This window comes from Nannobrachium achirus (assembly GCF_963921795.1).
Source record: "Nannobrachium achirus genome assembly, chromosome: 16".
Classification (NCBI taxonomy): Eukaryota; Metazoa; Chordata; class Actinopteri; order Myctophiformes; family Myctophidae; genus Nannobrachium; species Nannobrachium achirus.
The window spans coordinates 60,684,175-60,696,700 of record NC_137823.1 but is presented as its reverse complement, the minus strand read 5'-3'; the positions used below and the strand labels follow the sequence as shown (position 1 = coordinate 60,696,700).

General features: G+C 43.4%; 1 protein-coding gene across 5 annotated transcripts in view; it reads right to left on the bottom strand.

Moving 5' to 3' along the window:
• Positions 1–12,526, bottom strand: part of LOC308300409 (dystrobrevin beta-like) — a 75,769-nt gene that overhangs the window by 49,523 nt on the left and 13,720 nt on the right. For all 5 annotated transcript variants that reach the window (XR_013962819.1, XR_013962820.1, XR_013962821.1 and 2 more), the window contains exons 2-4: positions 10,492–10,542; positions 3,035–3,114; positions 2,006–2,086 (exon numbers count right to left, since the gene is read on the bottom strand). Coding sequence is in view for 2 of the 5 variants with exons in the window: in XM_080744233.1 (XP_080600359.1) it covers positions 2,006–2,086; positions 3,035–3,113 (160 nt within the window). In the remaining 3 variants the exon portion in view is untranslated. The remainder of the gene's footprint in view (positions 1–2,005; positions 2,087–3,034; positions 3,115–10,491; positions 10,543–12,526) is intronic.

Here is a 12,526-nt window from a genome sequence, read left to right as displayed (position 1 = left end):
ACAAGCTCACAGCGCGGCACCGAGTGCCGCGCTGCAAGCTTATAGATCTGATTTGTGCAAGCCTTTGAAGTTTTTTTGAAAAACCTATGTTTCTATGTCAGTGGTGCTCAAACTTTTTCATGTGAAGGACCCCCAAAATGATATGTATTTGGCCACGGACCCCCATCTCAAAATATTTAGTTCCAGGGATCCCCCAGAAGCAAAATTTCAGTTACAAATGTTCGCTTAAAAAATCATATTATATTCAAAGATTTTCATGGCTTTTCAAAAATAGCAGCATCTACAAGCTCGCAGCGCGGCTCTCGGTGCCGCTCTGTAAGCTTGTATATCTGCTATTTTTCAATAGCTAAGTAATTAAGGCCCCTACACCTTGGGCCCAAGTAACTCAGTCCCACTTTCCCCCCTTGTGATGCCCCTTGAAATTAATAATTGCATAAATAAGATGAGGATGGTCTCAAAGATTGGGGAAGAACGGCAGGATGGCCACACAACAGCAACAACTAAACCAACCCTTCAAAAGACATTTTACAATCTTTGACATTCACAATCTTTGAACCATAATCTTTCATCCTAGAGTAGACATGTTTTGTCACATGATTTGTCACGTATCTTCACTCAATGTGGGGAGAACAGAAACCCTCTTTTGGAAGTTCAGTCAACCACAAACATGTTATTGCCATTTTTAGCATTCCATATTGGGACCGCAATAAAGAATACCAACGGCGCTGCTCGCTGGTTGCTTGCTCAGCTGAACTGAAGAGCTCTCTGCATGTAATGTGAAAAAAAAAAACTAAAAGAAAAAGAAAAACTAAAGCCCCTTTTCGACTGAAGATTTAGCACCACACTACATGACACCACACCACACCACATAAACATATCTACATTTTCCATTACACAAAAGCACCCCTATCGGTAAGAAACAAATTGACTCTTTTAACTGTGATTATAATACAATATAAATTTGTAATTACCGTACAACTATTCTAATTATAACACACTATAATGGATTATAACTGTGATTATAACACACAATAAAGTATCAATGTATTACTAGGATAACTATAATACACTATAATAGATTATAATAGTAGTTATAACACAATAGAATCTATTATCATCTATTACAACTATATCCTGGTGGTCTAAATGAAAAGTGATCAGTCATTATGAAGTGTTTGGCCCTGTTTGGCCTAGCTCAGACCTACTCTAGATTGGATACCTTTTAGTACCATGTTTAGTACAACTTTCACACCACTCTACCCAGGTCCTTGTAGTGGATAACCTGACACAAGTGGGTGGTGTGGAGTGGTGTGGTGTTTGGCCATGTCAGTGGAAAAGGGGCTTAAAAGTCCCTTTGACAACAACAGTAGAACAGAAAGCTACTAGTCTACGATGTAGGAGGCAGCAGAAGGAGTAGGTAAACTAGTCTACGATGTAGGAGGCAGCAGAAGGAGTAGGTAAACTAGTCTACGATGTAGGAGGCAGCAGAAGGAGTAGGTAAACTAGTCTACGATGTAGGAGGCAGCAGAAGGAGTAGGTAAACTAGTCTACGATGTAGGAGGCAGCAGAAGGAGTAGGTAAACTAGTCTACGATGTAGGAGGCAGCAGAAGGAGTAGGTAAACTAGTCTACGATGTAGGAGGCAGCAGAAGGAGTAGGTAAACTAGTCTACGATGTAGGAGGCAGCAGAAGGAGTAGACAGATGTAGGAGGCAGCAGAAGGAGTAGGTAAACTAGTCTACGATGTAGGAGGCAGCAGAAGGAGTAGGTAAACTAGTCTACGATGTAGGAGGCAGCAGAAGGAGTAGACAGATGTAGGAGGCAGCAGAAGGAGTAGGTAAACTAGTCTACGATGTAGGAGGCAGCAGAAGGAGTAGGTAAACTAGTCTACGATGTAGGAGGCAGCAGAAGGAGTAGGTAAACTAGTCTATGATGTAGGAGGCAGCAGAAGGAGTAGGTAAACTAGTCTATGATGTAGGAGGCAGCAGAAGGAGGAGACAGACTCACGGTTGCATCTCTTCTGTACAAATCTTAGTTTGCAGGCCGTTCGATACGAGGACATTCGTATCTCGTCAAAGTTCTGCTCCGCTGTGGATAATACATAAGAGAATAATAAACAAGTTAGTAAATATGAACAGATAAATGGTAAATTTATATAGTGCTTTTATCCAAAGCGCTTTACATAGATTGTGCATTACATTCACCCATTCACGCACATATTCATACACCGGTGGCAGAGGAAACCATGCAAGGCACCAACCAGCTCACCGGGAGCAATGTGGGGTTCAGAGTCTTGCCCAAGGACCCTTCGACATTAACTCAGGGGGAGCCCGGATTCGAACTGGGAACCCTTCGGGAACCCTTCATGCTATGAAGGGTGCAAGAGAGCTATGCCGCCCCCAGATAGATAAATATGTACCATCATGCACCTTAATATGTACATTGAACATGAGTTGTCTGTGCCTTCCTGTTATTTCACTTGCTCTGTGTTGTGTGCTGTTCTTTTCTTCTCTATTCTCTCTTCCCTACAACAAATGACTTCCTCCCATTCTATTACACCTGTGTGATGTCACATGATACTAAAGTTGAATCAGATTCTGGTTCTGAAGTGTGTTCTGAACGAGCGCATCATACTTTTTCCAAAATATGCATATTCACCACCGTGGCTGTTTTTATGATCTAATTTATTTGCTAATATTAAAATTAGTTAGCAAAAATGTTACATTAATATGTCAAATGTAAAATTGCAACCAATGTGTAGTTAAATTGTGAGACCGGCCATCCATCTTTGAAGAAGTTTAACCACATGAACCATTGCATCAATATTCTGGGGGGAAACATCTGTTGAAAATAGACACATCTACCAAGCTGGTAACGTGTCGCCTTGCGACACGATGTGAGCTTGTAGATTGGCTATTTTCCGGCAAGGATATATTTGGTGTTGAGGGAAAAAGGGTGTAGACCGGGTCAACTAAGTTACGGTGTATCTCCCGACTTCAACAGCAAAAGGCACAACCAGGAAGGCCACTCACTCACCCAGCTCAGCAAAGATCTGCCTCCTCTCCGCCGCTGGGGTCCCTCTGTCTCCTCTCTCCCCCCGCTCCTCCATCACCATCCTGCAGGGGAGGGAGCAACACATTACTTAGACAACAGTGGTTCTCAACCTTTTCAGGCCACAACCCCCAAAATAATCATATTTTAACTGGGGACCCCCACCCTGACGAGCACTAAGAGAAAACATATTTCTATTGTGAAAATAGCAGATCTACATGCTCACAACGCCTCGCAACGTGAGGCGTTGTGAGCATGTAGATCAGCTATTTTCACAATCTCTGCCTCTAATATTTGACAATATTTGAAAATATCGTATTGAAGTTAGAAATCCAGTATCGTGACAAGCCTAATTGGTACATGTCTATGATTTTTCATGTTGCCATATTGTAACCGTTTTCGAAAAGCAATAAGCCACGGCATGTGGTTATGTGTATTTTATAACGGCTGAGAGGGTTGGAGACACTCGGCTTCGCCTCGTGTCTCACCATGCCTCTCAGCCGTTATAAAATACCAGGTAACCACATGCCTCTTGTGGCTTACTGCTTCAACGCAAGCTTTGGGTCGTGTGACCTTCATCAGGCGTACAAGGACTCGTCCGTGTGCGGCTGCACTTTGTCCTGTTTCATGCAGTTTTTATTCAGCTCCAGCACCTCAACTAAGCCTTTAGTTAACGGATGAGCGGTGTCTTATTTCACAACTCTGATAGTGTACAATGGTTTCCTTTGTTGAACTTTACAGGAGTTACAGTAGGAGCTGCCGGGGTCCATTTGGTGCCTTGGAGCTACCCGGACCCCACGTGCGTTACAAACACTAACCACAAACATACTCATTAAAAAACACACAGAGTCATATAGACATGTATGTGCATGCACAGTACTGTAGTGTAGTGTAGATCAGGGGTCTTCAACGTTTTCAGGCCAAGGACCCCTTAGTTGAGAGAGAGATGAAGCAGGGACCCCCACAACCTCTTCATAGATTCCATATAGTTTCATCTTTTGACAGCATAATCAACAGTGTATTTTGGATTCATGTGTATTTCAGATATTTAACCACTTGAACCGTCAAGACTTAATAAACTTGACCTTGCTCATTTTCCCCTCAACATCAAAGCTCTTTGCTGAAAATAGCCGATCTACAAGCTCACAACGCGTTGTGAGCTTGTAGATCTGCTATTTTTGGCCAAAGTTCTCAGAATATGGAAGCTAGTGTATATATAAAAGAAAAGTTTCAATTCTATCACACAAAGATTTGGAGGACCCCCTGTAGTAACTCTGAGGACCCCCTAGGGGTCTCGGACCCCTGTTGAAGACCCCTGGTGTAGATGAATGCACAAACGTTCTCTGTCTCTCTCCTTTCTCACCTAAACTTATACGACAAGTATCTTTCCAAATGAGTTTTCCGCAATGTGTTTTCTTGCTTGTTTTCATGTTTTTTTATATATATTTTTATCCCACATTTTCACCCAGTGCCAATTGCCTATGTAATCCTGGGCTCTGCTCTCCCTCTGCCACGCCTGGGGAGACAACGGACTGACCTCATGCTTCCTTCTTGTGCATGAGTAGTCCAAGTTGTTTCTGTTCACCTGACAGAGGAGGGGGTATTTCCCCGGTTTGGACGTATCGCATGGAAGGAACATGTTATTATCCAACCAGTTCCTTTCCCCCTCCATCAGGCGCCCCGGCTGGCCAGGGGGAGGCTGCTTGTTTTCATGTTAATTTTCCAACCACATGCACAAACCCATCCATTGGCAGGAAGGAAGGAGGACCCATTAACTCAAGTCTAATTCGGGGGTCACTAGGAGATCAGCTGCGTGTTTTGGTAAATAAATACAATCATGGGAGCAGGCCAGCAGCTGAGCGGCCGCTGCTGGCCAGTGAAATCTGACCGTCTGTTTGTTGTTCAGGGAGAAATTAACAAGTGCACAACGTGGAGTTAAAGGCAGATGGTTTGAGAGAGAGAGAGAGAGAGAGAGAGAGAGAGAGAGAGAGAGAGAGAGAGAGAGAGAGAGAGAGAGAGAGAGAGATGGAGTGCCTGTCAAATGCCACTGTCAGAAGCCACGAACAAAAAAAAGTGTGGAGATTTGATCAGTCGTCATGGTAACGGTCATACAATCCTCGCCCTCTCCTCCACCCCCTGCAAATATTTGCATTCCTTGCGTGAATACAGAGACACGACAACCCCTACCCCCCCCCCCCCCCCATCACACTCTCTCCAAGAGATAGGTAGGGTGCTCCAGCAAAAAGCAAGGGGCACACACACACATACACACACACACACACACACACACACACACACACACACACACACACACACACACACACACACACACACACACACACACACACACACACACAGGGGTGTCGCACCAAATTCTGCACCCATGGGTACAAGGATTCACTCACATTTTGTGCTTTAACTATTGAAAAATAGCAGATATACAAGCTCACAGCGTGGCACCAACTGACATAGTTTTTTTTTTTTGAAAAACCTATGTCAGTGGTGCTCAAACTTTTTCATTTGAAGGACCCCCAAAATGTGTATTATGTATTTGGCCATGGACCCCCATCTCAAAATATATAGTCCCAGGGACCCCCCAGAAACAAAGTTTGAGTTACAAATGTTTGCTTAAAAAGTACATAATATTCAAAGATTTGCACACATTTTCACAACTTTTCAAAAATAGCAGATATCTGCTTGTATAGTCTATGAGCTTGTATATCTGCTACTGTATGTTTCAATAGCTAAAGTATATAAAATAATTAAGGCCCCTCCACCACCTTGGGCCCTAGTAACTCAGTCCCACTCCCCCCCCCTGTGACGCCCCTGCACACACACACATTCCAGAGGGGATTTGAGAGCCTCCCAGGAGACTTTGTGCTCCACCGAGACAAAGGACGCCCGGGCGAAGGATAGAGGATCCCTCCTCTCTCCGACAATCTCTCTCTCTCTCTCTCTCTCTCTCTCTCTCTCTCTCTCTCTCTCTCTCTCTCTCTCTCTCACAAAAGTAGTGAAAACAGCAGATCTACAAGCAACGCCTCGCGGTGCGAGGCGTTGTGTGCTTGTAGATCGGCTTATTTTCACTACTTTTGTGCAACAGCCTTGTATGATGAAGCAGGGCTTTACTTAGCGAAGAAACGTACAACTTTGAAACTTGGAGATTCGAGGTTTCTGCCCGACAGGGACGTTATGTGCCTTTGAGCAACGCACCGCCATCGCCTCCTCCTGTGGAGCAGCTTGCTTAGCGCTGGCAGCAGAAGGAAGCCTGCAGGGGCCGTGATGATGAGTCTCTGGGCAGCAGAAGGAAGCCTGCAGGGGCCGTGATGAGTCTCTGGGCAGCAGAAGGAAGCCTGCAGGGGCCATGATGATGAGTCTCTAGGCAGCAGAAGGAAGCCTGCAGGGGCCATGATGATGAGTCTCTGGGCAGCAGAAGGAAGCCTGCAGGGGCCGTGATGAGTCTCTGGGCAGCAGAAGGAAGCCTGCAGGGGCCGTGATGATGAGTCTCTGGGTTCAAAGTGTGCTTATGCAGCAGAAGGAAGCCTGCAGGGGCCATGATGATGAGTCTCTGGGTTCAAAGTGTGCTTATGCAGCAGAAGGAAGCCTGCAGGGGCCATGATGATGAGTCTCTGGGTTCAAAGTGTGCTTATGCAGCAGAAGGAAGCCTGCAGGGGCCATGATGATGAGTCTCTGGGTTCAAAGTGTGCTTAATCATTTTCAACCCGCCGTCCCTATTTTGGGCATGTCATTAAGGCCGGACATTTAATTTTGACGGCGTGGCTCTGGAACAAGTACCCTCCTATATGAGGCTCTGTGAGTCTATCTATAGTGTCTGTCCAGGGCCCTCTCAAACTTCTGGACCAATTAACTGTACTTTTTGAAATAATTAACTTTTTTTGGCTATAGTCTTTCACAGATAAAACCTGATTTATGAGACTATGAGAAATGTCACAGCTTGTCTGCATCCGTCCGTCCGTCCCTCCGTGTACACATTTTTACCGTCTATGGGTTTTTCCGCTCTGACATCATGCTCTGATGTCACTGTGATGTTAGGCGCCACTGGTATCCATCCTGTGTGTGTGTGTGTGTGTGTGTGTGTGTGTGTGTGTGTGTGTGTGTGTGTGTGTGTGTGTGTGTGTGTGTGTGTGTGTGTGTGCGTGTGTGCGTGTGTGTGCGTGTGTGCGTGTGTGTGTGTGTGTGTGTGTGTGTCTGTCTGGTCTGGCCTGAACAACAGCGCCCCTCCCTTAACATGTGTGGTCAAAAAAGGTACTGACAGGCTACAGACAGACAGACAGACAGACAGACAGACAGACAAGGAGGCAGACAGACATACCCACACACACGGCCACGTATAGGAGCGTTGTGACCACCGCTCAAAAATTGCAGAGCTGCAAGCTCATAACGCGTTGCAATCCAGTGTGAGCTTGTGGACAAGCTGTGGCTGTTTTCATAGTAAACTTGCGACCTATGGTCGCAACAACATTGTGACCGTTAACCATACTTTATATCAATTCTATTATTGAAGCGCATTAGGAGTGGTGAGTGACTAAACATTCAAAAGAACATAATGGTACATTTTTATTTAGTATTGTAGTAAATGCTCAGATTTATTTTACAAGCACCCAAGACAGTGCTTTTTTTGTGGACAATGATTGTCTGACAGTGGGAATTGTCAGGTCTATCAGCCTAAAGTTCTACTGAAGCCTAATTTATGCTCCGTCGTGCTCCGAAAATAGCAGCACAATGCAACACGTTGCGTTGTGAGCTTGTTGGTCAGCTATGAATCGGACTTGATGCTTAAATAAACTGGCCTTGGATAAGAAGAACCGTTTCTATGTTATTGTCAAATGTGAATGTTTTAATTACATTTAGCTGGCAAAATCATCAAATAGCCTATACTGTAGATCTCATTAGCTAACCACTTACCTAAGAGTCATTGTGTAATGTGTTATTTCTAACCTGACCTTGCTGCTTACAACACTGTCTGTCTGTCTGTCTGTCTGTCTGTCTGTCTGTCTGTCTGTCTGTCTGTCTGTCTGTCTGTCTGTCTGTCTGTCTGTCTGTCTGTACAGCTGACATGGGGGAACATTTGGTGTGAGTCTTGGCTTTCTATTTTAACCCTGAATATTTGGAACCCTCAGATATAATTACCCTTCCTGCAATTACTCCCTGCAGCCATGTTAGCTAGGGCTAAGTTATGGCACCGTCTGATTGGTGCGTTCACAACCAATGGGTCGAGGTCACAAAGATGAGTCACAAATCACAGTGGGAATATTGTATTATACTGTATCTGAAGCGGCGAGAGGTTCCCATGTCGCTAGTAGTAGTATTGGACAGGCTTAACTAAATATGAAATAGCAATGATTAATGAATTATGTGGTGGTGGCTAAGGAATCATTAGCTTGAACAAGAGACTACAGCATCCATTCTGAGGACACAGGAAATCAAGAGATGGATGGATTTAAGAACGGTTTATTAATTACTTCAGTGGCAATCAAAATACACACGTTTATAGGGCTGTCACGATATTTTGAATGATGATTAATTGTCTCTCAAATAATTGTGATTAACGATTTAATTGTGTTTTTGTCATTGACAATTACATTTTTGTTTGGCTTGTAGGCTTTGAAGTTGCACATGGCAGATATGACAGGTAAATATAGAAAGAAATGAAGGACATATTTCACAACTTTACACTTTAAAAGGAACATTGATAGTGGAAATAGCCGATCTACAAGCTCACAATGCGTCGCATCACAACGCGTTGTGAACTTGTAGATCTGCTATTTCCACTATTTTTTAAATGTTTGAACATAAACATCTTTCAACATGTAAACGATTATGACGATTATCACAAAATAATTGCGATTATGTCCAATGCGATTAGACGATTATGTAATAATTGTGACAGCCCTACAACTTTAACAAATGGTGGTGACGTATTCATGCAAAAACCTATTTGTGTATCGATATAGGGTTTTAGTGTGAAACTAAAACTATTTCCGTCACATGGGTTATGTGGGAACAGCACAGGGCGAGGAGCCTGTCTGTCTGTCTGCTACTGACATGTTATACAGTCTGCCCTTACAGCCATGCCCTGCTATAGAAAGACCATGTTATACAGTCTGCCCTTACAGCCATGCCCTGCTATAGAAAGACCATGTTATACAGTCTGCCCTTACAGCCATGCCCTGCTATAGAAAGACCATGTTATACAGTCTGCCCTTACAGCCATGCCCTGCTATAGAAAGACCAAAAATAGAGGGGAGGTGGGGGTGGCAAAGAGAAAAGGACTGGAGAGGGAGAAAGGAAAGAGAGCGGTGTTGGAGATAGAAAGAGGAAGAGAAGCTGGGTGGCAGAAACTGCATGGTTGGATAACAGAGATTGAGACAGAGAGAGAGAGAAAGAGAGAGAGAGAGGGAGGGAGAGAGAATATATCGTTGCTGTCGGGTGGAAACCTTGTATGTCCAAGACTGTTCGTTCTGTATTTATCATATTAAAAATGAACTAAACTAGTGAAAACAGCCGATCTACAAGCACACAACGCCTCGCGCCGCGAGGCGTTGTGTGCTTGTAGATCGGCTGTTTTCACTACTTTTGTGCGACAGCCTTGTGTGATGAAGCAGGGTTTTACTTGGTGAAAAAAACGTACAAACTTGAAACTTGGAGATACAAGGTTTCTGCCCGACAGTGACGATCATGTGGCAGTCAGCAACAGGCTGTGTGTGTAGTTTAGTCATCTGGTAGCACCATGGTGTTTTATTGTGGCTGCCATTTACTGAGCTACCGGTATATGGAAACAAATACCCAAACAAACTACACACACACACTCCAAATGAAGGGTAGAGCACATCTTCTCTTCTGGGCTAATTAAAGAGTTTAGTACATGGGTCTTCAACCGGGGGTCTGGGACCCCTAGGGGGTCCTCAGAGTTACTACAGGGGGTCCTCCAAATCTTTGAGTGATAGAAACCTTTTTTTCTTCTTTTTTATATTAACCACTTGAAACCTAGTGTCCATATTCTGAGAACTTTAGCCAAAAATAGCAGATCTACAAGCTTATAGATCTGCTATCGTTGGCAAAGAGCTTTGGTGTAGAGGGGGAAAAGAGCAGACTAAGTATTGACAGTTCAAGTGGTTAAATATCTGAAAACACAAATTGACATGAATCCAAAATACACTGATGAATGATGATTGTGCTGTCAAACAATGAAACTATATGGAATCTATGATAAGGTAGTGGGGGTCCCTGCTTCATCTCTCTCTCTCAACTAAGGGGTCCTTGGCCTGAAAACGTTGAAGACCCCTGGTTTAGTATAATGCATTTTGAATGGAAATGTACATGTGGATCCTCACAAGGGACAATCTTTGTGTGTGTGTGTGTGTGTGTGTGTGTGTGTGTGTGTGTGTGTGTGTGCACGTACGTGTGTGAGTGTGGGGTCTCACCTCTCTGTGTTAGGGGGTCACACAGGACAGTGGGTTCACAGAAAAGGACGTCTAGAGGAGAGAAAAGAGAGAAAAAGGGATTTTGAGTCTTTTTACTCTATGGACAAAGACATGTCAGAGGCTCTTTGAGCGCCGTGGACTGAAGACTCACCTTTTCAGACTCCACCTAAACCCTTAGCACTACAGAAAAAAAAATCAATGACCACACATGAAGCTAGTTAGCATTTGTTTTGTTTTTGTTTTTTTAGGTTTTTAGAACTTTGATTATATTGTGTTTTTTCTAGATAGATATCCATTTGCATTTGTTATATTGTTGATGATGTACTGACATATTATCTTGTTTATTATTGTGATGTTATCTGCTTATTGTAAGTCGCTTTGGATTAAAAGTGTCTGCTAAATGCCTAAACTGTAAACTGTAAACTGACAGAGTCTATCCAAAGACCCCACGCACATGGTTGCAACTATCGATTACTCGTTTTGATTGATTACTATTGATTAATCAAATGACTGATTGATAATAGGTTTTGCGACTTTTTGTCCAATTCTTTTCTTGATGGTCATCACATTGGATAGCATGGTAACACGCATGGAAGTGTCTAACTACTAGTACTTTTCTTTTCAACTTGCATTTTTAATTATAATTCTGACTTCGTACTGAAATGTTCATTTATACAACACAATTGGGTATCATGACTTACAATGCATAAACAATCCCAACACCACCATACAATTAAAATGATAGACAATAAATGATAAACATCAATAAAACTAGTTACAAGCCCTGCCCTGTTGAGTGACACCACACCACAGCCTTTGTATCGCTTACATGTTCAAGGTTCAAGGTTCAAGGTTCAAGGTTGTACTTTATTGTTACGTCTTTTGTACATGCAGGTACATAAGAGTAAAACCTATTTTTGTTCGGCTTCCTTTCAGACAATGCAGTGTTGGAATATCCATACTATAATTAGAGAGAGAGGTCAGTCAGAAGTCAGTCAGTAGGAGGTCAGTCAGTCAGTCACAAAATGCATTATCTATTCACTCGCTTCAGCGACTGATCTCAAATTTAACATGGCATTGGCCATTAGCATTATACTGACGGTGACCGAGCCCGATTTCCATTTTTACCAAATTCAAGCTATTTATTCACCACTTCTGTACAGCACAGCCTGTTCAGCTCAGCCTGTTGTCAGGGTTACGGTCCGTTCCTCCAGGCCATGGGATCCCATAGCCCCACACACACCTCTCTCACAGTTAGGAATGTTGCAGTGAAGAGACTCTCTCTCTCTCTCTCTCTCTCTCTCTCTGCATGCATGGGTCATGCATGCACCGGGTCATCTTTCAACGGGTATGGAAAAACTATGTGGAGTAAGTGCATACATCCCCATACCCAGGCATTGACACTAAGGCTTGCCCACCTGCCCCCGGCAGGTAAATAAAACGTCAGGGCAGGTGAAGTTGGCTTTCAGGTTGCCCGACAGGGCAAGTGCTCATTTGAGAGGGGACACAAATGTCTATAAACACAACACGAGATATCTGTCTAAACACCTGAACATGGCCAGTGCACTGTGTCTTCTGGTCTGTGGAATGTAAAATAAGAGCTCTATTTACCTATAATGTGCTGTTTTTACTGTTGCTACATTTAAAAATATAAAATATCAAGTGTGAAACCATAGACATATTCAATCATAGCTAAAGTATTTGGTATTTGGATTTGGAGGTATTGAGGTATGACATTTTATCGCACAGCCCCAGAAAGTAAAGAAATAAGTGTTAAATTGAGCAGTAATTAAAATCGTACCTATCATTTTATAATGGACGATTTACTTTTCGGGCAAGTGGGCATTACCTTCGGGCAAGCAGAACATGACCTGTACTTGCCCGATGGGCAAGTGCCTCTGAGACCTTAGTGTCAACCCCTGCCATACCTCTATTCACCTAATTTTGCTGTTAAATTATTTGTATCCATCATAAATATACACTCCTCCATGGGCTGCTCCTTACATTATGATGCTCCCACATATTCTCACGCACG